The sequence below is a fragment of the Maylandia zebra genome, linkage group LG22 (genome assembly GCF_041146795.1).
Source record: "Maylandia zebra isolate NMK-2024a linkage group LG22, Mzebra_GT3a, whole genome shotgun sequence".
Lineage (NCBI taxonomy): Eukaryota > Metazoa > Chordata > Actinopteri > Cichliformes > Cichlidae > Maylandia > Maylandia zebra.
The window spans coordinates 23,564,938-23,591,953 of NC_135187.1; the positions used below are offsets into that span (position 1 = coordinate 23,564,938).

At 40.5% G+C, this 27,016-nt stretch overlaps 1 protein-coding gene across 20 annotated transcripts in view; it reads left to right on the forward strand.

Annotated features, from left to right (window-relative positions):
- The window catches only part of adgrb2 (adhesion G protein-coupled receptor B2), a 269,007-nt gene that overhangs the window by 74,867 nt on the left and 167,124 nt on the right, over positions 1-27,016 (forward strand). For all 20 annotated transcript variants that reach the window (XR_013095411.1, XR_001167489.3, XR_013095409.1 and 17 more), the window contains exon 2: positions 3,479-4,382. Coding sequence is in view for 17 of the 20 variants with exons in the window: in XM_012918227.3 (XP_012773681.1) it covers positions 3,494-4,382 (889 nt within the window). In the remaining 3 variants the exon portion in view is untranslated. The remainder of the gene's footprint in view (positions 1-3,478; positions 4,383-27,016) is intronic.

Sequence of the window (27,016 nt, forward strand, 5' to 3'; positions counted from 1 at the left end):
ATGGTTACTTGTCCCACACGACTACCAGCTCTTCCCAGAGTAAACAGTGCCTGATAAGGGAACAGAAGTACGGTGCCTTTGAGTGGTGTGCTGTTGGCAAATGGAGGCCTACAATGAATATTCTGTGTACAAGTACTCGTATGTTATATGTGTGTGTGTTTTTGCAATATGTCTCCGGTTGCTGTCTTTGACAAAAACAAACATAAAAAAAAGAATTAACACTTTTTTCTTCTTCTTCATCACTTACATATGGGACATTTTTAAAGAACATTTGTCTTTCCTGTGCTCCTCACTGCACAACAGGGTGGCATACTGGTTTCGGAGACCTTCCCGTGAAGCAGATTTATTGTCCAGAAAAATTGCGTGTAGGTCAACTGTCCTTGAGCATGACAGTATTTTATGCACTGTACATCACTCTGAGTTAGCATCAACAAAATGCTTCCCCCCACTCCAAAGGGGATTATTTATTTTTCATGTTAAGTGATGCAAATTGTGTACATATTTCCCCTGTTGTTGTATAATGGCTTTAACTTTAATTCACTTCTTCCTTCAACATCTCTTCCTCCTCCATCTTTCTCGTTGTCTTTTGTTTGGCCCTCATTAAAATCTCACACCTATAAGCGTAAGTGCCTCTTGCTGTCTAACTCTGGGGAGTCACCTCTTGACATTGGTGAAGTAAGCCTCTTACCAAAATCTTGTGGACTACATGTGCAGTGATGGAGGGCCTTATCAGACTTATATAAATCCTGTGAGTACAGGTAACTGCTGCATTTCACTAATCTGAGCCTAAAGGAAGTGGAGTTGCTCTCAACGTACAAACATTGTAGGTCATTGTGTAGGAAGGTTTAGTAATCTGATTGGCACTGTCATGCTACACTTCACACTAATAATTAAACAGTTTAACATAATTTTTAAAGTCAATACCTGATGAAATTTTGTCAGTGTTCACTATGTAGATAGAATTTGCATTTGTACCAAGATATTCTTTTGCTATTGGTTAAAAATCCGTGGTCCCTCCCAGTCCAAGATGGCACTCGTCTAGAATGAGATATGGACCATATAGAACTTGTTGACCATTATAAGGATAATATATAGTTATGTAGTCCACTCCAGACAGCCATACTTGTCAGTGTGAAAAATACTCCCAAAATAACCAGTGCAAGTGCAAAAGGATGTAATTTCCGGTTCACGTGGCATGCCCTTGTGGTTGTACATATGTGGTTTACCTGCCATTTCATTTACATACAACACACCATGAATTTCAGAAATTCCACTGTTTTTCTCTCTTTTATGCATTAATGTTTAATTTGGATTATATAACAAGAGCTTGGGCCCACTACAAGCAAGTTACCAAGACTACAGCTGAGGAGAAGAGAAAGAGAAGGATGTTTTTATTCTCTTTCACTCAGCTGGCTCACAAGAAGATGACATTTTGTGAGCTCATACACTTGACATCAAATAATCAAATGAGAATATTAAATAAAATTTAAAAATAGGTAAATAAAACCTAAGATGTGCTAAGTTGTGTCTTACTATTGTATAAGAAATTAAGGCAAATGCAGAAGTGTGTGAAAAAAAATTATACCACCCTTATTATTTCCATGTGAATGAAGAGGGTAAGTAGCAGCCAGGTGCTGCTAATCAAATGTACCTTATTAACTGATCTTCAGCAAATGTGAGCACCTCTGTAAAAGCAGACGGTTTGGCACGGGGGTATTTAGAGCATTCAGGTGTGTTTTAAATCAGTGCCAAGGAAGAAAGACATCAGCAATAATCTTAGAGAAAGAAATTGTTTCTAATCATCTACAGAGACTGCAGAGACTATAAGACCTTTTTCAAACCATTTGACGTCCATCATTCCGCAGAAAGATGGATTATTCACAAGTGGAAAACATTCATGACAGCTGCCAATTCCCTAAGAGTGGAAATCTTCACCCCAAAGTCAGAACATGCAATGTTCAGCCTCGGTTAACATGTTAGATGTTAAAGTTTATGACATGACAAGTATGGCTTGTTTTGAATAGTTGCCAGGAGAAAGCCTCTCCCCTCTAAAAAGATCATGTTGCATCTGAACCAACCACAGGACTTGTGGAAAAATGTCCTTTAGACAGATGACACCAAAGCAGACACATTTGTGCTGATATGCTGTTTTTGGTATCGGCCAAATGCGATGCTGTGCATTATGGCCAAACACCTCATACCATCTGTGAAGCACTGTGGTGGAGGGGTGATGAGTTGGCTTGTTTTGCAGCCACAGGACCTGGACACCTTGCCGTCATTGAGTCAACCAATGACTGTTGTATACCAAATTGTTCTAGAGTCAAATGTGAGGCCATATGTCAATAGGTCATGAAACAGGACAATAATCCCAAGCACAGCTGCAAAAGTCCAGTTCAAACCGCATTGCATTTGAAATGTGCTGGAGGAATTTAAGAGAACCATGCATGAATTAAGTTAAGAAAAAAAAGCACATCAGCCCAGAAAGTACCTCATTCATGAGATGGCTTTCCAAGTCCTGCATCTTTGCATCTGAACATATTATTTATATAGAGCTCATTAATTCAAAGAAAATCTTTGTTTTTTTTTCTTTGCAGTTTCATTTTTTTAATTCATCAATGACTTTTTGTGGTATTGTGTAGTAGCTTTGTAAAGTTTTGTAATGTGTTTACAGTACAAAGTTGTGGTAAAAGTATGTGTTGTCTTGAGGCATTTATTGAATTTCAAAGCATAGTAATATTTTTTGCAAGAAAAAGTAGGTATTATGCTATAAGGTTATTGGTAGAGTGGTGCAAACATTTCCCATCTCCCACGCATCCTCTTCAAACCACAATTATGCAGAACCACTTGAAAGTCTTAGGTGATGGAGCCGACACACTGAGAATACAAAAATATAGTGACTATTGAAGTAGTTTCAAGTAAAATGCTAAAACACTGTATATAGAGGTTTTTTTGTCAGCTGTGTGTGTGTGTGTTGTGTGAGTCAAAATCAGGCTGTTGGCGGACCCTCACTGTGTCGGTGATGGTAATAGTTTGCCAGAGCCTTGGGGGAGCTTCTCAGCAGGCGATGGTGTGTGTATGTGTACGTGATGTTGTCTGTGTGTTTGTGTGCACATATCAGCAGGAAAGGGTAGAGCAGGCCCCACAGTGAATGTCTCAACAGCCAAGTCATCAACCCTTTTAATCCAGCCCAGCAGGGATGTGTTTGTGTTTTTGACGGCGCTTGTGTGTGTATGTTTGAAGAGCTTCGTGAGAAGTGCTTCCATGAAGTTGTTTATATTCTACTCTGAGGAGTGGCAGAAAGCTGTCCAAAACATTTTCAGCTTGATGTGATTTTTTTAAATACAATATTGAACTTTTTCTCTTTTATCCATGGCATGTTGATTTTGTTTGAAAGTATTGCCTAATATGTCTAATGTCCAATCAGATCTCTCTCTATCCCCGCCTCACCCATCCTATTCTCTCTTCTCTCCCCCTGCAGGACGAATGTCATAGGATGAACACTGCTGGTGGGGTGTGTCTGTCTGTGCTGTCCTCTCTCCTGGCTGTGGCTGGGGCACTGGCTGCCGTGTCTGCCCTCGCTCTAGCTCCTCTCTCTGCCCTGGCTGAGGCTGCCTATGGGGTTGCCAATAGCGTCCCCAGCACCGGGGCAGAGGGGGCCCCCTCGCCTTTGTCCTCACCATGCTCCAGCCTTGTAGCTGGGGTGCTCTATGGCTCTTTCTCCCTAAGGGAGCTTTTTCCCTCCAGGGCACCGGGTTGTTCCTGGTCTCTGGAAAACCCGGATCCCACCAAGTACTCCCTCTATCTCCGCTTCACGCGCCACCCTGTCATTTGTAGGACACACTCCCCCATGCTCCTTTCCCTTGACCACCACCTAGCCAATCAAAGCTGTCCCCTGCACTTACAGACGGCCACAGCCAGAGATCAGGAAGTCATCGATCTTTGTGGCAGCCGCACCAGTTCAGACGGACCTTACTCCTTTCTGCAGTTCGATAAGAACTTTGTCCAACTGTGTCTAACGAGACATCCAGCTGCAGATGAGCCTCAGGTATCTAAGGAATTGCTGGAGCTGAGACTGGTAGAGGTGTTACTCATTAACAACGAAAACTCCAGTCAGTTTACCTGCGGTGTGCTCTGCCGATGGTTCGAGGAGTGTTTGCGCACTGATCACAATGGAGACCAGGAGGTTTCTGATGGGGATGGTTGTGGGATGACCCAGACAGGCTGTATTTGTCCAAATCACAACATCATGGCACCACCTGTTCCTCTGCTCCCAGAGACACCGCACACTTTCAGTAACGGGTCACTGGCTCCTGATGACTGTTGCGTCACCGAACTGCATTCCAATGATGCAATCGCCATAGCGCCCCGAGACGTACGACAAGGTAGGATTCCTTTCACTGTAATTTATGAGGTGGTGTTTCAGTGCTGGTCTTGCTATTTTCAGTGCATCACACATGAGCACACATCCCTATGTGAAAATTACTTTGGCCTTGTAACACAACCTGCAATAAAGCAAGATAGTCCAAGGTGCAAGCTGACCCAAACACTCTGAGTTGTTTATTTTATGTATCCACTCGGAGTAACAAATGGAAAAGAAAAGTTTGTTATCGTGCCTTTTTGTAGCACCTCGAGAAGCGGTGGAGGTGGCGAGAGGGGGGTCACATTGGCTGCTTGACAGATAATTTATTATTTGAATTTTGTCTTTTGCATGTTGGCCTTTAATTTAAAAAAAACGAAGCAGTTCAAAGGAGGCCCTTTAAACCTTCCATCAAAAGATTTGTAATGCCTGACAGAAATCCAGCCTTTTGATCTATATTTTAGAGATTCCCCCATGTGGCCAAGGGGTGGGTCTCCCATGACTTCAGTTTACATGCTGAACGGTATTGTGTGTGTATGTGTGTGTGTATCCATCCACTGAGAATGTTAGGACTAGATCAGATTTGACACCAATGGACAATATGCAAACCGTCTTTTCTACATCAATGAATTAGACACAAAGAAGACAATCCTTTCACGCACAATACACATGGAAATTTGTTTGCGTGTGTGCATCCACATAAATCTGTTTTCTGCCTGCAAGCAACACAGATAAGTGCTTAATCCAAACAGAAATGGACAAGCACTTGTGCTAAAGCTTTCTAATCATTTCACTTCATCACTGCCACCAGAGTATTTAGTCTAATGTAATTAAATTAGAACAATATAGAGGTGCATGTGATATGCTGAGATGGAGTTTGCTTTTCAGGTCACATAATTGCATAATAATTTTCCTTTGGGTGCCTCATAAGCATGTTTGCAGTCTGCATAGTAATAATTAGAACCAGGTTATTGTTAGGCTTGGCCTTCCTTTAACAACACACTAACACACACACTAAGAGCTCTAGGGAGATTTTTACCTTGCTAGTGGGAAGGTTATCGTCTTCCGGATTTCATGAGCAGGGGAGCATTTATCATCTTATAACCTCATAGAGGAAGAAAAGGGTATACTTAAGGGAGATTAAGGAAGTGAGTCATTTACCATTTTGTCTTGACCTGATGTACTATTGCTTGAGAAAGTGCCATGTAACTGTTTTGGCCAAAAGTCAAACTGATAATGCAACTCTGTTAATTAATTCTAAGGGTTGCAGTGATATCCAGCTTATGCCACTGTCCTGAAAGACCTCTTAGCTTTATTTTTGTGTCACTTCCATAAGACAGTTATTTGCTGACATATTGATTAGCAGTCACATGTATGGTTTGGAGAAGGTGGCGCTACCAAAACATCAGGAGGCAAAGCTGGAGATGCTAAGAATTTCAGTGGCAGTGACCATAAGAGAGAGCATTTGAAATGATTGCATCAGAAGGGCAGCTCAGGTTTTGAGTTAAAGTTAGAGAGATAAGGCTACCTTTAATCTACCAGGATAGGAGATATGCACAGGAAGGATAGTGGATATATTGGGTAAAGAATGTTGAATATGGCGAGCCAGGCAGGAGGACAAGAGAAAGACCACAGAGAAGATGTATGGATGTATTAAAGGAGGGCATTAAGAGGGTTGGCATGAGAGAGGAAAATGTTGGCAATAGGGTTTAGATGGATGCACGCAGTCTGCTGTGGGGACCCCTAAAGAGAGCAGAGAAGAAGAAAAAAAAGATTAGTTAGCAACCAGCCACTGTCCACTCCTGCAGGATGTTCTCAACCCCTGGTCTTCTGTAGAAAACATTTTTTTCTCACCAGTTCCCTTTTGCAGTAATTATCCATAAATGTTAAAATTACTGTAAATCCAGGACTGTGCTGTCAGAGTAACAGCCATAATCTTGCCTTTACTCTGCTCCTGTCCCCTTTCTGTCGACTGAAAGATAAACAATTTTGCCCCCGCTGAGTCAGAGACACTCAAAAACAAAGCTTAAATGCCAGCTTTCTCCTTCGTGCCGGTCCACTTTTTGCCTTAAGGCATGGTTGCCAATTTTCAACTGTCAGCTGTGGTGAGACTCAGACACTCACTTTAAATTTAAGACGAAAACAAATAGTAAAAATTAGAACAAAGGAAATGAATTTTGACTTTAGTAAACAGGGTCTGAGTCTTAGGACAACATCTGTATAAAAGGAAATGAAACTGAAATGAAAAAGTAAAACTGCTACTCTGTAACAGCTCATCTGTCTCAGTTGCAGAAAGACAGACTCATTTATTATTGATAATAAAAATAATAATTAATGACCTAACCCCTCATCGAGATGCATCTATTTACCATATTGCTTCCATAGTTATGCAACAAATACGACTTCATTCCCAGCCAGAATTAAAACAACTGTTAAAAGTTAAAGGTCAGTTGAAACACATAAAAACTGTAGTTTTTATGTGTGATGGGCGCGTGTCGGTGCTAAAAAAAAAAAAAGAAGAGGTTTTGGCGCAAGAGTTAGGAAATTAGAGGAAAAGCATATAAAAACAAGCACATCAAAGAAGAAGATGAAATAAGGCAGGGTTGCCAACTCGCAATGAGAAGCCATGATGGGAACTAAATATACTGCAGTTCTTTCTTCATAAATTTTACATAAGCAATCCACTGGACATCTAATTAGCTGAACTCACAACTAAAACTTCTGAAGGTAACAATTCTATAGATCTTTTCCTTGAAATGGGCAAACAGATCTAATTACACCGAGTTACACAATCAGTATCTTTAGATTTTAGATTTATAGATGAGATAAATACATGATCAACAGAACTTTCTAATTCGTCATGAATACAAGTTAAACTCAGCAGTCGAGTTTCTTGTTTTAACAAAAGTAATTTATCAACACAGTTTACATTGTTAAGCCGTTTGAATCTGAAATCTACTTTTTTTCCTTTTTACAAGATGACCTTAACCAGTACAGTAATCAAATTGTACTAAATATGACCTAGGTTACCTACAAGGGAGCCAGAGACATCAAATGATGAGTATTTACTTGTGAAAAAAGCCTGTTTGCTCTTCATCCATGGAGTTGGCAAAGAAAGAATTTATCTATGTAGTTTATTAGAGTGACACTTTGCTCAACCAGGTCTTTAATACCGCATATGTGTATTTTTCTATAGGCGTCTCAGTGGATGCTGGCAGGGAGAGATGGTACTTTGTAGCCAAACAGTTCATAGTAAATTCAACAAACTTGTTTGCAGAATATGAAATTGAATCTCCTCTACTGACACTGACTCTTCGAGGAGCAAACTAAACAATAATAATCATTCAACTCTCTAATCTAACTTTCTCAAATTTGCTGCAAATGTCTCAAATGGCAGAGAGTATGGAAAGTAATGCAAACAGATTGCTTTTCCAGTTTAATAAACATGTAACCTTGGGCTTTTTCTCAACTGCTGTAAATAGTTTGCAGTTTTAGTTACTCTAAAAAGCTGGACTTGCACATGACCTGCAATGTACGTATACCTAAAACAGCAAAAAAGCCATAATGCAATACGTTTATGCTTTAAAAGGCTTTTCTCTATATTTTTTGTAACTCTTGTGCTTATGATGTGATTCTTAGAGCTAACTGTTATACCACGACCATGAGCAAGTGAAGGCACATTTCAGTTCCTGAGATGTTTTGTGGCTGAATGTCAGGTCTGCTTGATAAAACTCAGATCCCCGGCTTTTCCAATCCATCAGCAGCTGTCTCCGCCCACACCTGATGTCTTCCACATAATCATTTTGTATTAAGCGAAAAAGAAAAAGGAAATACAAAGTTCTATCATACATGTGCACACATTAGCATGTGGCTAATATTTACAGTTGAAAGTTTGTGACAATGCTTATTTCCACATGCTATTTATCTCATGGTCTTTACATGTTATGCTTTCTTCTTCTGTCTTTTCTAAAACTGAAAATATTACAGCTAACTCTCCTTTGCACATTAATCAAATGCACGTACTAATATGGACAGAGATCTCAGCATTACATAAAAATATTAATTTCACATTCTCATGTTCTTATTTCTATTGCGGTATAAAGTGAGCTTGAAGGCTTTGCTCCTGCAAATACACAGGATCCTTTAGATTTCTATTTGGAATGAAGGGCAGCCTTGCTTGAGTGAATTATTTGGCCTTTTTAGAGATGAAGAGAGAAAAACCATTTCTTAATCTAGCCAATTCTTAATGGTGAACTACACTTATATATCTACACAGCAATGAGAGAATACATTAAATCTTCAAAGGAACTCTCAAATAAGATACCCTGATTGCATGTCTTTAGTGCATGTGGGTTCAATTAGTACATTGCTGCTATTAAATTGCTGATGAAAATAGGGACCATCCATTATGTCCACCCTATTCTAAGATCCTGTGTAATTTACATGATAGCTTGTAGTTTTACTCATTCATGTCATGCCTGTGATTTGTCAATTATGTATTCATAAAGTCCGCACGTGTGCCAACAACAGCACTGTGATAGATGACAGATGGCTTCTCCTGGTGTATGAAGTGTAAGGATTAAGTTGATGACATGGAGTTCCTTGTCATGTCAGCTCGTGGCTTCCACCACATTTGCCCGTAGCTTCTACCTCACCTAATCGGAAAATGGCAATAAACAGCAGATTTATCTTACCGTGGTATACTATATTTCTTAATATCATGAGCTGTTCTGGATCCCGAGGACGTAAGAACGTCTCATTTATGTGAGAGACAGCTGAACGGAGAATATGAAGCTAGCATCATTGTTTTCAATCATTCATCAATCATTTGTGAGAGAATTACACCATCCTGTATGTGTTGGCTCATTCATCACACTACAATATCTACCGTAGTTGCCCTTTGATTTAATTAGTAGGCATGCACATATTGAATTGGGGCTCTAAGTGGAAGCTTCCTTCTCAAGTTTGCAAGGGTGTAATTTGGTGCTTGTTTTTCTTTTGTTATTCATCGTATTGTTTGCACTAGTTGGTATTAGGAATGAAAAGACTGCTGTTGTAAGCACAGAGAAGTGTCAGTTTAAATAATGTACTCTTCAGGAAATACTATAGGATGCAGCCTCAAGCTAACCTTAAAAAATTTCAGCCTCTGTTCTCCATGCCAAGAAGACGGGAGTCCATTCTTTTAAAGAAAAAAAAAAAGAAAAACAAGTCCATAAACTCCATAAACTGCACTGGTTGCATTTTACTTAAATGCAACGTGGTGTATATGTATTGCTATTCTTTAAAAAATAAATAGAAAAGTTAATAGAGTAATTTTACTGTAATTTTTCCTTTATTTATAAAAAAAAAAAAAAGGCTCAACCTTTACAGTAAATACCAGCACTTTGTTGTTCTTAATTACTATTGTCAAAAGAATTTTTATTGGTGCCGACTGTTAGACGTACAGTCTTGTGTTCTTTTTCTTTCTTTCTTTCTTCCTTTTATTTTGGCACTGGAGTGGAACTAAAGTTCAACCCATAAATATAGGAATGAAGCAGCTGAAGAAGTGTCCACTGCCTCCAGTGCAAGTGCAATCTGGCTTTGTGCTGTCATGACACATTCGGGTCATATTTGTAATATCCACCAGCAGTGTTTACAAATGCAGGAGAGCAAGGACAGCTGGACTTGTCTTTGACTTGTATTTCTCTTACTTTAATCTGAGTGACTTTGATCAGCTACAGTGGTACACAATGATTCATTCCTTTAACAGTCCAGTACCACAGAGACCTGTGCACATAATAAAATATGCTCAAGTTTCATAAATTGTCGGAAAAAAACATATATTTCAGGATGACAGTTTTTGTAATACACAATGCTGTTCAAATGTCTTAAGTCACCCGATTTTTATTAGGAAAATAACAAAATTTGTGCAGTGATTTATTGAAATGTGCAAATGGAAATGGAAATATAGTGCGTAAGGCAAAAACTGAGTTTGTACAATTCTAAAGAGCTTGAAAGTCAGTATTTTGTATTACAACCTTTCTGGTAATTTTACTTTGTAAATGGAGGCATTCAAAGCTCTTCTTTGAAGAAGCTTGACCTGCCTTTTGTACTTTTTTTGATCAACATGACCCCACGCTGCTTCAATAATGTGAGTTCTTCTTGTGGAATTTGGCGTTTGAATAGTTTCTTGACGGCCAAACTTCCACTGAGATCATTTCTTCCATGAATAAAATGAATAAAGAAGTGATGGATGACTTAAGACTTTCATACATGACTACAGTATTTTACTATGCTTAGTTACAGATACTTCATGGCAAGTCTGCATGCTTAAATATTGACATCTGAATTTCTGCGAGTAAGGTGTCGTTAATTTCCTTATACGCTTCATTATCCAGCTGTCAAAAGGTCACTTTGCTGGACATCTGCCTTAATCCCTGCACATTCCCACATCCATACTGCACACACTCACACACACTCACATACACAGTTACAGCATTTCACTTCCAAGGGAATTCATGTTAACACAGATTCAGGTTGCGGATTATGTCATATGCATGTGGTAGGGGTGTAGAAAGAGGAGGTGGAAACACAGAAAGGAGGAAATTAGAGAGGGAACTGGGATTTGACGAGAGCTCTGGGGACCAGATCAACCTTGCATTGAGCAGAAGCCAGTGGTCCGTCACTTAAAAATACACACTTACACACGCACACCTAGACACAGACACACACACAAGCAGTCAGTTCATCCCTTCCTCACGGAATACTATGGCTTCTTGGTAATTAGAGCGGAGAGAAGTGTGTGCTTTTTCTTGTGTATCTCGAGCAACATGGGTAATATGTGTTTATTCTCACAGTGTGCTGGTACACTGTATTTACATACAGGTGTTTGCATAACCCTTTACCCGAACACATACAAACACAATGAAAAATGCAGGCTGCAAACACACGCCACGGCTTATGACAAAGAGTAATTGCATGCCATACAATACAGTAGCTGCGGAGATATTTTTTCCCTAAAAGAATGGAGCACGGCCACGTGTGTGTGCGTGTGTGTGTGTGTGTGTGTGTGTGTGTGCGTGTGTGTGTGCGTGTGTGTGTGTGAAAGACTGTGGCAGGAGAATTAGTATTCTGTGCACATGGTACTGAACGGGCTCAGCACTGAGCCCCTTTATGCTTCAGCAAAGGCCCAAACACTCACATAAGCACACACACACACACACACACACACACACACACACACACACACACACACACACACACACACACACACACACTCACATAAACACACACACATTGATAGACATACACACCTTGTCATTTAAATCCTTTCCCATTTTCTCAACAGATTGCTTTGGATCAGTATGGATTGGAACAGTACACAAGCCAACTTCCTGCTGATGCCATTAAATATGCCACAAATCAAAATTATATTGTATATTGTGTATTTTCCAATAAATATGACCTCTTTGTCCTCTTTTTCTTACATTCTTTTTTTGTTTTTTTTTGTTTTGCAGATGGCACAATACATTTGCATAGTATGCATGCTTGCTTGACTCCTACATGTTATACTCTGCCACTATGTCTTATTTTGCCTCCCACCACTGCCATCTGCACATATAGATTCAAGATGTTTATTCTCAGTTTTTGACACAGATTTAGGTTTTTTTTAAGCGGGTTGTATTCTGTTAGAATTCAATTATGTGAGCTGTGTTGATGTGTGATATTGCAGGTGTTAACTCCAATACACAAACAGCTTATAAAAGGCAATTTCAGGCTGTTTAGATTGAGTTCTGTAACTCCTCTCTAATTAGCGTCTTCAGATATCTCGCTGCGTTCCAATTGCATCCATTGTCGTTTCTGGTGCGCTGGTTAGCTTTTTGAGTTGAAAAAGAAAATGTACGATGTTTAAACTCAATTTGCGTTTTCAACAAAGACAGAATTTGATCCATAAATGATCCATAAACAGGTAGACACAATGACTTTTTTAACACCAAAGGATTAAAAAAGTATTGTAAAAAGCATATACTCTTACTCACTCATGCTAAATGATCTAGTAAACTTCCTGTTTGTTTGTTTGCTTCTTTTTCTTTTTTCTTTTTTTTACCCCTGTGGTGATGAGGGCAAATCTGCATGGTATACCAAAGGCTTAAGCGGGTTTTGACCTTTTCATCTCATTTCTCTCACCAATCAGTCATGGCATATGGCTGCCCCTTCCTGGGCCTGGTTCTGCTGCAGGTTTCTTCCTATTAAACGGGAGTTTTTCCTTCCCACTGTAGCTAAGTGCTTGCTCAAAAGAGGTTGTTGTAGTTTTCTCTCTATTATTTTGGTGTCTTTACCTTACAAAATAAAGCACCTTAGGGTGACTGTTTTGATTTAACGCTATATAAATAACATTTAATTCAATTCAATTGAGCTCAATTGAATTAAACTGAAAAACCTTATTAATCAGAGAATATTTATGGAAGGAATTGGCAATATGTTCTCCAGGAACATACTATACCAATACTAGCTTACTGAGAACAACATAAAAAGAGTGAAGACACATATAACATTAAAATGCATACATACACACACACAGACAGACACACACAAGAGGATATAGGAAGAATATAGTACAGCAGAGTTTCAGTATCCTGGCCCCGTGTTGAAAATGCCTTTCAGATCCCAAGGGTGTAACTGGTCGAGGGGAATAAGATGGGGGGCAAAGGTTGGTGCTGAATTAGGTCTATCACTCTGTCTGCACCTAATGAAAGTTGTATGATGTTAGGAGGCGAGCGAAGTCAGAGTAAAATTGTGAGCGGGATATTTTAGGCCAGCGGAAGTTTTGAGCGACATGCGAGGAGATGAAGTGAAGCGAGGGAGATGTGGTTAAGGCACCAGTGGGCCAAATTAGATAACCTCCAGAGAGCCCCCATCCCATGCATACCCATCATTTGAGACTGCACTGTGCAGCATGTGTGTGTATGCCTGCGTGTGTGCATGAGTAGAGAGTGAGAACAAGAGCAAGTGTGAGTTAGTGCGAGCGCCTAGGATATTTGTGTGTGAACGAGTGGATGACGAAAAACCTCAGAGCTACAGCATCTCTCAGAAGGCTCTCACAGCTTTAGAGTGGCCATAGAGCGATTCGTTGATAATGGAATACAATGATGTATTACAGCGCAGACACACACATAGATGCACACTCACATAGTCTGTATCACTCTCTGGCCCACTGACTCCCAAAGTCAAGCTCCGATGACTTCATGTGATCAATTAACTGCAGAAAATAGACAGGCATTCCACAGAGCACCTGTGCCCACAGTCGCATGATACAATCCCCACAGGAGGCTAGCGTGCATGTGGATGTGTGTGCAATTGTTTGTTGGACTTCCAGTCGCGTGATGATATTAAAAAAAAGCTTTCCAATGTCAAAGTCCAACCATGCAAATCTCTGTGACAGGGTTGACATTTTGCGTGAAGCATCAGCCTCTGCGGTTTTATAAAGAGTAAAAAAACCAAGAAAAAAATATGTTGGTGTGGCACCGCTTGCTGATTTTCAACCACACACCCCTGCGTTGTTTTGGCAACAGTGATATTTCATGTGAGCGCAACGCTGACATGCAGTTTGAAGCAAAGCATTTGATTTTAAGCAACTATCTGAGGGATGCGAATGGCGGTTCACCTGCACGACAAAATTCTGTCTTTGCTTTGACAAGAACACAACAAAAGCCTTTGCCTACATACAGTGGCAATTTGATCCATCACAATTAGCTTGATAGCTGTGCAGTGGAGCACGTGATGCTAATGTGGCTATGGGTACTATTCCACTCCCAGCAGCCCAACTGTAGGTGACATTTATCTATGTTTTTCACTGACTTTTAGTGTTCTTCTCCTCTGACTTTCCTTCTAACATCAGTGGAACGCCATGAATTATGTTAGGCCGTTTGTATTCCCTCACTTCATGTGCTCCATCTGTTATGGCTGGGTGTTGCTGCCTGCTTAAAGTGTTCAAATATATTGTTTTAAATTGGAAAAGAGGAACAGACGATACAGTTTATATCAGTTTGATTTGACGCAACACTTTTCTCCTGTAAACTCTCCAGCTTGTGGACCCTATCCCACCACTCCCTTCACATCTCCAGTCCTGCTCGCTACACACTACTCATCAAACCATAAATAATAAGTGATGTCAAACATAATATTAAAAAGCACTGAAACACAGAAAGTGCTGTGCATCCACTATGTCACTTTAGTGCTTTAAGATGTTAGTTTGGATCAACCCAGCTCTTGAGAACACCAAGCAAAGCAGAGCAGCTCCCGTATTACTCCCAGACTCAACTATTGGAATTACTATTCATCACATATATGGGGCCTCATAGTATCATATTATCCTAACAGAGAATTTCACTCTTGAAGGACAAGTTTACCTGTGATTCTCCCATTTTACTTTAGTTTTTCCCCCATATTTTTTAACAATACATTGAATTTCATGGACCCTACTAACAGTGTGACTATGTGGAATCAGTTAAATGTTTGGGCTTTTGAGACAGTCACCCTAAGATAAAGCTTAAAACTTTCTTTCTTTTTTTAAAATTGAAACTTATTATTACGGGCTCAGTCACACAATAGCAAAATTATGATGTCAACCTTGGGACTTGGAAAAATTTAATTCATTTTTTTTTGCTCTTTATATTCTGATTCTAATTCTATATAAAAGCAAGGTTGCCAAGTGTCATTTTGCACTTAAACCGCTGTCCTGCAATAACTTTGTCACTATTTGTGGAGGAGTTTCTAAATTTGTGTTTTAAATCTATGATACTAGGGTTCTGATTGAGCTCTGTAAGCCGTTTATGTCAATTTCTAGAGTTAGCAAAGTTTAATGTTAGTATTTTGTACATGTAGATGGCACCAGATAACCATCATATTATCGCAAACAGATTGCATTTAATTGCCAACTTGTCCACACTGCTTCGCAAGCTCCATCCTAATGCTGTTTCATCACCATCTTGAGGCAACTAAGTTCCTTTGGAGACAGCAGCAGACTGCAAATGTTTCAGACCTGTCCTCATCTTTGAAGCAACGATTTCAAAGGCCTATGTTTTCACTCCTTGTGCATAAATATATATTGCGTGTCATTCGCTTTTTTCCCATCCTTTTCTGCAGTTTGTGTCTTTGTTATTGTGTTATTCGGCACGTCTCTATGCTCATCTATCCTGTCTTCTTTTTCTCCTCTTCCTCCAACCAGTTGGAGCAGATGGCTGCTCCACCCTAAGCCTGGCGATTCTGTTACAAGCAAGTTGTCTCTCAGTGCAGTGAGCGAGCTTATACAGGATCTAATCGTTGAGTTTTCTTTCTCTAAAATTGTGGGGTCTCGCTGTACAACACAAGACGAGATGGCTGTTGTTGTGGCGTGATAGCCACTGATATGGCTTTGTGTCGACATGGATACTTGCTTCTGATTGTTTCTCTAATTCTTCAAAATAAAGAACAGAAACTGTTCAGCAAATGTGACTTTGCTGTTGATTGAAAGCAACCTTTTTGCTTGTACCTTTTCTTGACAAGTACTGTGCCACTCCAACAACTCACCAAAAAAATCCCCAACACACAATAGCCCTGGTGAATAGCATGTGAGCTTTTATAAAGTAATTGTTCCCAGTGTATCTTGTCCACTCATAGTTCAGCCATGCGTGGGAAGTGCAATGCTTTGACCCATGTGGTAAACAACTGGCCACCTGAGCCCGCAGCAGTTACTTTGCATGTGTATCTGCTTTTGTATCAGCATTCACAGCATAAAGCGCATTTGCTCTCGTGACCGTATATGCGTGCGTGGTGGAGTGTGAGGAGATAATCTTACTTGCTGGGACATCTGGAAGATTTATGGTGGCAGTATAATTACTTCTTGGTACAGTAAGTGATTTAACACATGTGGAACCTGCCACCTGTCAGGTGGAATGAGGCTGGAAATGCCTTTGCAGTTGATAACCAGTGGTGATCTAATGCTCTTCTGAAGGTGCTATGGATACTAACATCCATTTCAAGAAGTGAGCTGATGGTATTGTCACCAGGAGAGACATAGTAAGACAGACAGAGGAGGGTTACTGATACCAAGCATCAAGGCACATGACATATTGCCTGCCATTATGTAAATCTGTTTTTTACTTCCAAGTATCAAGGAAAGACACATTCCCATGCTGCTGCTGCTGCCGGGGTGCATTTAAGTTCAAAGACCTGTAAGTGTATGTCGTCTTGAACTGTTTCTATTCTTGATGCATGATGGAGAACTTACCCTGGTACACAGCCCTGAAAGAAGATGGGGTTTTATAGCTGTGTGTGTGTTACCGCTCACTGGCATTTGCAAATATCTGTCCCACATTCAGGGTGTGTCCACTGCAAAATCATATAAAAAAATATTAAAAGAAAAATGGAGAAAAGGTTTCCCCAGCGTTTGTCTTATCTTTAGTGGAATTCATACTTTCTGATTAGAACCTATATCTGTGGAATTAAAGTGGAATTTTGAAGGTGTGTGTGAGAGGGAAGGACCTGGTAATACGGCGTTGTGACGCTGAGATTTGTTGTTCGGGTCAATTTCATCCCACAGCTTATTAGCATGGCCTAGCACTTCATGCTCTATCATTTTGCCACAAGTGACTTCCTTGATATTTTTGTGAAGTTTGGCCGGTGACACTAAAGATCATCAGTGTCTTAATCTTAAATTGACATTGGCATACTACTGGCTGTCCTGAAGGCTAAATTACCCTGTTGCTGAACAGAGTAATCACCAAAATGTTGCAAAATGTTACAAACAAGGTGTCTGTTAGTGGCTGTGTGTGATGCACCAGGTTATGACTGTCTCTTGTTAGTGGGAATGTGTGTATTTTAACCCACGCCGCAATCCTTTCCTAAGCCTAACCAAGAAGTTTCAAATGCCAGTGAGTGAAAGCAAAACGAGGCAAAGTGGGTAACACTTTGCACAAATGGGACCCAGTTTGTTGGCGTTACTTATACCTGCTGCTTAGTGATGGGAGGTCCGGCTCTTCTATTTTAGCCTAATTTAACAATTAGGAATGTTTTTTGTGTTGGGAGACAATTTTTTATTCATGTTTTTATAAAATAAATATTTTTATTCATTTACTACTACTAAGGAGAACATACATGGGGTTTAAGGCCTGGACAAAAGTTTGAAATGAAAAATGGCTGAAAATAAAAATGGGTGTGATTTCAGCCAGTGCCTCATTTTAGCTTTGCAGTCTTCAGCAGGGCTGAGCAGGAGCACCTGAAGATTCAGCTCTCCTTGTCGTTGTTTACTACAATGAATCGGCTCGCTCACAAATGACACATCACTATTGCTGTCCCTGTAAAACTATGATGTCACCTTTTTATAAAAAGGTGCAGGATTTCCTGGTCGTCAACCAGGAGATTGTTGACGACAAGGTCAGTTGCATCTACTAAATTCTACAAAAGGTTGGACTTATTCTGTATTTTCACATCCTTTGAGCCGTCAGATTTTTTAATGAATTCTAGAATAAATGTAATTACTTGCCTCATGCAAGCATTGCATTTCTTAAGATTTATATGAGGGAACTCATTGCAGATTCTTATGTATGAAACTATGATTTACTTATCATGAAAGGACCAGATCATTCTGGGACACCTGCCCGCGTTACATCTTTATTCTTAATATAACCTTTATGATATGTGCACATGGACACTCTTCCCCCCTCCAATGTCTCCTCTGGTGAACTTATCTGTGTTCATTTGGCTTGACAAGAGGGGAATCTGTTTGCCAGACACATGATAGCCTCCCATGGACAAAGCTATCTATCTTAATACAGTGAGGGAAACTCTCTCTCAGACACACAGACACGCGTAGTTCTTCCTGAAAGCCTAGTGTGTGTTTCAAACACTGCAGATGTGAATTTCAAAATCATTCCCAATCACTAAGCATGACCTTTGTTTGTCTCCTGTGACTGAGCTATACAATCCCTGGAATTTTAAATCTTCCGTTTTTCGTATACATAGCTATTCATTTTCAGAGGCTATCTGTGAAAATAGCTGTAATTCCTAAAAAAGTTAAAGCAATGCTTTTATTAACCCTTTGAATTAAAGCTGAAAGTCTGCATTTCAATCAAGTCTTGATTGTTTGATCCACTCTGGTGGTGGACAGAGTGGTAACTGTGAGAGAGACTGGCCCTGAATACTGGATCAGAAATACACAAACACACATTGGAATGCTCACAAAGATGAATGTGCACTTAAAAAAAGAAAAGCATACACACAGCACAACACAAACGCCCATCAGCTTGCAGCAGAGAGGGAGATATAACAGTTCCTGCAATGGGAATCTGGCAACGCTGCTCAAGATGAACACAATAGCTTGGCATGAAGGTGATCACGCGTGTGCTTGTGAGTGTGCAAAGGAAGCAAGAAAGGGCGCTGTGGGCAAGCGAGTCGATATCTGACAGCAGCCACCTTCTGTAACTGGAGTAAAATTCCCCCCAAAACATCAAAACAGCGAGCTGCGAATGGTGACCACCGAGTGACAGCCACTCCTGCCCTTGCGAAGTCAAAGTCAGACTTCAAAAACAAGCATGACTGGTGCCTCTCTTGCTCTCCCTCTGCCTCGTGCGCTCTTTTTGTCAGTGCACATCATCGTCACCAGCCGGTGTGTGGCAATTAAATATATCCCTGGGCAATGACGCCCTATTTAGAAATCATTACAAGACAAGGAAATCGTGCCCCTCGTCTTTAGCAAAAACACACGGGAAAGTGTATGTGCCCGTCTGCCTGTGTGTGTGTGTGTGTGTGTGTGCGTGTGTGTGTGTGTGTGTGTGTGTGCTGGTCGGTTTCCTGTGCATCCCTTACTTTCGCTATCCGTCATTCTGTTCCGCTCATCCATGGCTCTTTGCTTCCAAGATAACTCTCCCCCTCAGACAGTTTCCAGGAGAGCAGTAAATCCTCTCCTTCCTCCTTTTACCCTGGCCTCCTTCCCTATATGTCAGTTATAGATGTTATCATCTGCATGTAATAGAAACAGAGCAGTGGGGAGACACTATGGTCAACTACACAAGTGCACATGCTGGAAAACTGAATGTCAGGGCATTTTAGGTAGTGGTCAGTAGTACTTTAATATTTCTTATTTTTACTTCCTTTTTTTTTACCAGTATTCTTGACAGGAAAGAATATTTCTGCTTTTGGGAGGTTTTGTGTGTGTTTTTACAGAGCAGCCGACTCCCAGAACAGTTTCCTCCTGTTTCTGTTCCTTTTTAGATCTCCTCGTTTCTTCGTGTAATCGGAATCTTACATAAAAGGAACCTTGCTGTTTATAATATTTGATTGAAATGCTTTAATGCGATCATCAAAGACTGAAACAAAAAACAGAACAGAAGAACAGTCACAGGCTTGTGTCCAATTACAGACTTTCCATTACAGAGGTTGTGTTGATTCAGAGGCTGCTCCGACTGTTTTCATACTTCAAATACATGTAAATATGTTATGCTTAATTGTCTGAGTGACTTTGAATAATGATCCCATTAGGCTTTTTTTTTTTTTTTAAATAATTCTGCATCAACCATTAGTGTTTTATTGGCCTTTTTTTCTTCTTCTTCTTTTTTTGACTATACAGTAATCTGCATATCTGATGGGATGTTTGCAGGAGTGAACTTAATCACTAGCAATTCTGTCTAATGTTTCAGCGAGCCAGTGTGCCTGCCATCATGCAAATGAAGACAATTTTCATCAAATAAATACACAACAGAGTTGAAAGAGAGTTGCAAAATGAAAGGAAAAAAAGATGCCAGGAGACTAGAAACAATTCATATTAATTCAAATTTATATCGTTGTAATCCTGCCTTGGGATGAAAGTTTACGACACATGTGACCTTATTAATATATAAATAACAGGCCAAATAAGTGAAAAGGGGTGTGTGTGTGTGTGTGGGGGGGGGGGGGTCGCCTTGCATTTCTGTCCGTTTTTTTTGGGGGGGTGGGGGTTGTAAAGTGAGGTATGCTTTCCTGGTCTTGCAGGAAATAAATGCACCTGGGATTTATCGACACACTGGCTGTTATAAGCCTACTGTCACACTCCAGTAGTTACCCATGGCGGATTTAAGACTCAGGAAAGAAGAAACACTCTTAGTCTCCATCTCAGTCTCGTTTTCCTTTCCTTTGTACCCTGCTGCAGGTACTTTCATGCTACTGCAGCCAATTGTTACTCAAATGTGGCCAGGTGGTGCCCGATAGGTGTTTTGGAATGCAAATTTTGTTAAAGTTTCCAATGTGAAAATCGATGTGTTTGTGCTAACCTTCCCTCTAATCCTGACCTATAGGTGGGACGTGGTCACTTTTCCCCTCAGCCTCCCCAGTCCGACCATGTGCACAGCTGCCTTGAAATTGTGTTTTGTTTATATGATGGTAAAATATTCATAGAGGAAAAATAGCCATGGAAGCTGTCCATATAATCTCCAATAAAGTGATATGTAAATCCACCACGCATAGACACACAGGTGCCCAGACACCAATGCAAGGAGAACTGACACCCTCAAGGGCAAAATGAAATGAATGACAGCAGCACCTGCCTGTGTTTGTCCTGAGAGCCAGATACCTTTCTTATACAACAACAGACATGTAGATGCCGCACACATACATACACACGCTCACACACACTCACACAAGCACAGCTCACAGACTGATGCTGCGGTTTGGGAGTTAGTATCGATCGACACTCGTCAGCATGTCCTCTATAACAAGCCCTGTCCCCAAAAGGACTGCAGCAAACCTGTCAGGGAGAGCCGGAGGAAAAAAAACACTGGGCATACCTGTCTGTTCATCTAATTTGCTTCTTCCATTTCAAACTTCAGTTGTTTTACATGTTGCTATGGCAGCCCCGAGAGGTCACATGCACTCCAAATAGGCTGCAAAGGCACAGAAAATACAAGAGAAGGTCAATAAAAGCCTTTTTTTGTGGAGACAATAACATGACGGAACAGCAGCTGAAGTGACAGAAAGAGAAAGATGTGTAGGACTGCACCACGAGATGCTTAAAAGAAGCGGAGGATTCATTTGTGTCGTGAGGGAGAAAAAGATGCAAAGTAATGTGTGTTTTAATATCATGACTCATATAATACTGTAGATGCATGTTTTAGCTAACTAGCTGTTAGCTTGTCACTTACGCAGCTTTACCGTCATGTTATTCTCTCCCCAAAAACACTTCTGTTGTGAGTTTTCACAGCACTTTTCTATTTGCTTGTGTGACAGTTTTTGACCTCTCAGGAGCACTGTACATTTCTAAGACATTTTGGCAAACGAATAATTATTATTAAGTTGTATCCATGATGCCACTGCCAAAATTATAGACGACAGAGAGAAAGAAAGAAAAAGCTGATAGGTGAAACCTACTCCGCACGAGTTACCACCGAGCAACCAAATAAGTTAGTGGCTTTCACACACTGCATTGCCTAATTTGTTCGAGACCTTTATTGTTTTTTTTGTTTTGCCTTCTGCAATGCATTCTTGAAGATTATGAGCAAGGGCAGAGTGGCTGGAACCAAAGCACAAGCCTGATGATAATGATGAAGTATCCAGCCACCCGGCTAACGAGAGCCCAGATCTGCCCCGAGTCTGCCTGCTATGCAAATTTCTCTCACACCAGCAATGAATCAAAGGCGTAGAAAACCAATGTTTCTTTTCGCAGCACTTTAGCAAAGCCATCATTCACAAAGGACACGCCAAAGGCACGCACGCACACACTCACACACACACACACACACACTGACACAAAGAGCGTACGATAACTCTGGCACTTGAACAGCAGTTTTACAACATGTCAAACCTTTTTTTGCTACCATGGAAATAAAGAAGAAGCTAAAAAACAACAGCAAAAAAAGACAGCGATGATGTTTTTTGAGCCAACAGAAAATTACGTATGTTTGTGCACTTGTGTATGCTTTTGTATTGTTGTGACACTTCAGAGCACAGTGGGCCCCGAACAGTGAGTTGACAATAACAAGGCTCCGGAGACAAATTCCTCTAAGTTGATGTTCTTGGCAGAGAAACACAACAACATAAGACAGATCTTTTGTCTCCCTCGCCATCTCTGACCTCATGGCAACCGGTGTTCCCGCGGCATGGATTTTTAATGCTCAACAAATAAGTTTTGCTTTTCTTTGTTGCCAAGATGAAAAGCAAGGGATCTTAGAGTTGAGACTTTAATTGATGGATGAAGGCGCAAGTGCACGCACAGATGCACGCACAGAGACGGGCATTTTCAATATATTGTGTGTCCTTCATTCTCTCTTGCTCTTCCTGCGCCTCCCTGTTTCTCTCTCGGTTCTCTCATTATCTTGTTGATCTGTCAGACTTGGAGGTTTGCCTCTAGGGTGTTGAACTGGCAGAAGTAACAGGATGACGGTAATTTGCTGGAATGGAGGTTAGAAAAGCTCACCTTATGTTTTAAATGGTGTCATGGGGGCCAAACTCTAGACCTTTGGCACCACAGCTAATTATGTAACACATGTCGAGTAATTTCCCTTCTTTTTTGTTGAATTCCAACTGGATTTATCTGTTAAGTGGATCTTTACATAGGACCATTACACTCCTTTAGGAATGCAAACAAAGACAAATACGCACAGTGTAAAGCATGCATCTGTTAAATGCATTAAATTGCAGGCCACAAACACCCGCATTTGCATGTACCGACATGTCATATAAGCATGCACAAACAAACAGACGGTGGCAGGCTTTTAAGCCTCTGTCAGATTAATAGCCACTTTCTCTCTCTGGTCAATAAATGCTTCGGGGAGTTCCCTAAAGGCTGCAAGATAGCTCCCTGTGTGTCCGTGTGTGTGCACATGTGTGCGTGCGTGCAAGCACCTAACAGGCCTCATGGGTCAACCTGTCACCACAATGATGGCTAAGCAGTTGGTTGGCCAGCGGGAAATCAATGTAAGGTGATGAGGCTGCTGTGTGTGTGTGTGTATGTGTGTGTGTGTGTGTGTGTGTGAGAGAGAGAGAGAGAGAGAGAGAGAGAGAGAGAGAGAGTTTAGTTGTGTAAGCCTGTTTGTCACTGTGTTTTATGTGTACCTGTGCACATGTGTATATTGGAGCACAGCCTTCAGCAGCGGTAGTTTAAATGAAGGTTAAACTACTGGTGTTAACTACTAAGGTTATATAACCTTAGCGTGCACACACACACATGTCTATTATTAACCAGGTCCTTCACTCCTCTTATCAAATGAAGGCAAATCTAATCTTTCCTCAATATTGATGCTGATTAGCGTATTATTCGGTTATAATAATTCCAGTTGTAATGATTTCACTAATGATGTCACTGTCATTTAGCTCATTAATTGCACTTGCAATAAATTACATTGCTTCCATTTAAGTAGCCAGGTCTAAAACTGTTAAAAATTGATTGTAAACAGTGACCAATCAGAAATACTTTGAGAAAAAGTACGAGGCTCTCATATGCAGAACTTCTCTTAAATTTGGACCCAAATAAGCTAAACTGAAGGTTTAAAGTTAACGTGAGTCTCGTGCCTCTTGTTTGTTATAGCTGTACTGCACCTGAGGCCAGAAAGTGCTAGCTGTTGCGGTAGATGTTCAATAAAGACTTTTAATGTTCACATTACATAAAACCATGTTGTTGTTGCAAAGAAAAGTTGCAGAGGTAAAAAATGCCATGATCTCAGCTGGAATCTAAAATTGTTTTGGCTTTGCTCAGATGTCAGATTACGTTTGCGAGACTAACACGTCACACAGAGAGGATGCTGTTTGGACAGGATGCAAAAAATAATAATCCTGGGCTGCTATAAAAAAACTCTCTCAGCTGGTAAAACCATCTCACACAGTAAATCGATTGGTTTGTTCATAGATCTTTTCTACTCTGGTTGAGCACTCAAAGCACTTTAGACAACGTGCCTCAATCACCCATTCAGAGCCACAAGCTCTGTTTTTCTATGTCTATCTAACTCTCACACACATTCACACTAAGATGAATGCATCAGGAACAGCTTAGGGTACAGTACCTGGCCCTAGGATACTTTGCCATACAGACCAGAGGGTCCAGGGATCAAACAACCAACCAGTAAACACGATAATGGTTTTACAGATACACCTCTCATTTTCATAAAGGTGGCATGGAGACAATTTGAAGTGTCACTGGGAGGTTTTAGGATGCTGGACATATCTAAACATCCCCTTGGGAAAGCATTGCCACATAAAAAATAATTCATTTTTACCTAGGAAAAATGCCATGACAGTTATGAATTGATTAAATTCCAAAATATTAGCTGTTATTAAAGAATAGATCTTTTTTTTTAAAGTATATTTTAAACTTTTGTGCTGATTGAACATGCTTTTACTTTATTCTTTGCAAATGGCTTGTGTACCCTGCAACATGCTAAAGCAGAGAAGCCTTATGTAGCTCCACAGGACACAGTGTGGCACTGGAAAGTTAGTGGAGCTTCCACTAGTCAAAACCACATGGCTAAACTCCTTTCCTTGAATTTCTGGAAGTGCCAGTCCTGCAAGAGTTCGGGGTCGAGGGTGAACGGTTTTACCCATCTGGCTGAGTCCTGATGTAACGTGCGCTGGAGATTATAAGAATGGGAAGCTGCTCTGGTTTTTTCTGTGCTCCAGGGAGCACTGGAGCTCCAGCTCACTTCTCCGCTAGTGAACCCTGGTTGTTTAAACTAGCCCCAGTGGTCCTCATTACCCTCTCCCCGGGCACATTCACGCACACTGATGCAGGCTCACACAATCGTGAGCGCACAGCAGCAAGTGCCGATGAAGAAAAAAAAGAAAGAGGCACTTGCACGCAGACAGCTGTTGGGTTTGATGCAATGGAGGTGGATGCTGCTTTGTAATAGCTTGCTAGGACAGCTGCCCTGATCCCTTTGAACCTCGTGGCTTAAAGGGTTGTTACAGCAGTGACGGTTCTAATGAACTAAAGGGCTGACACATGAAAACTCTAAGGTTGTTTTTTTTTAAGTTGATGTTGATCCTGCAACACTGCATTTCAATTGCTAAAACTTTAAAAGAAAAAACTCTCAGTTGCACTTAGTCAACTATGTTAATTACACCTCGCTGCACATTTTTATTTTGCCTTTTCAAGCGTCATTTAAGTACATTCACCATTTCAAGTACTTAAGTGCAGCTATTTGAGCTCTCTACATTCTCCACCTCCAAAGTGTTTAATCACTACGTAATATCAGTTAAGTACACACTCCCATCCACCCAATTTCTTTTTTCCCCACCTGTTCTTCAATTGCCTTTTTGTTTTTCATGTTTTCTATCTTGTACTTTGTGGAATCTCATTTTCTCTCATTTTCACTTAAGTCATCTATGCACACATAGCCACACAAGTTTGCTATAAGTTTAGTTACCTTCAACAGCAAAAAAAAGTGCAATTTAAATATTACATCTCAGTTTTTCCACATGATAAAAATAAATGCTGCTTTGGGCTTGAATTGAAAAAAAGAAGTGTAATATTCCAAAAAAGCTTGTCTCTTGAGCCTGTGAGCCAACTGTAAAAATCAGTGGAAAAAAGAGATAAAACAGGATTTTTCTGTAATTTTTTTCTTTATGTATTACTGATTTACTTTGGTTTTGTATGAATTATCTTGGGGGAGGTTCTTATCAGTAGGAAATGTCATAAGACTTAGGAAAATACAGTTATACATCTCAAATTCATGTCCTCCTTCACATTGTTCAGTGGGGAATCTTTGACAGGCCGATTCTCACCCCCGAGCCTCATGTTTGACATTCTTCTCCTGAGGGGTCACAGATAGAGCTGAGACTTTCATTACATACTTTTACTCATGTGTGAGTGTGGTTTTCATTGTGTGTTTGTGATCCCCAGTACTGTTTGTGAAGCTGTGGTGGTCAGTTCAGTGAGACGTATGACAGCAGTCATCGTCAAGTGTCTCTAGGTGTACCGGCACTCAACCAGGCCAAGTGGATCTTCAGAAGAAACGAGTGACTGAAAAGTGTGTCTTGATGTACCAAAACACAGGCTTGCTGATATATCTGTTGCATCATTTTGTCTTTTTACTGAAACACTTCAGGTTTAAAGAGGGTCATAAAACTAAAAAAGAAAAAGGAAAAAAAAACCTGGCCAGTGTCGTGATTCTTTTTGTTTTTTCTTCAGTTTTTAAGGTGTGCTTTCTTCCCAGCTTCAACATGCTCCCAAAGGATTGTACTGCTGTGTCTTTTTCTGTTGTGAAAGAAGGAGCTCAGTGTTCTTTGTCCCTCAGCTGTGTGTGTCTGTGATTTCTCCAAGATGACGCAAAGATGCCTGACCTTCCATGGCAGAGCCTCCCACAGAACCAGTCTCTCGGTCATGACCCTCTTCCCCCAAGATTATTGTTCTCTGGGAAGCCGGAGGCAAATGGCAAGGTTAATCCAATGAATATTGGCTAGAAGTAATCAAGTGATTAATCAGCACAGCATTTAGCTGACAGAGGAAATTCTGGGGAAAGATTTATGGATACCAAACAACAGTTAATAGAGAGGAACGCTGTAACAGAGCCACATCAGAAACGCTGTAAACATTACAGGTAATAATTGTGAATGGGAGAGATTTGTTAGCTTTCAAAGAAGAACTATACCTGAAAGTTAATCAATGTCAGCATTTTAAAACACCAAAGCAGGTCTTTTTGTGCAGTTGATGCATTTTGCTTTTACATTTATTCTTCATCCATC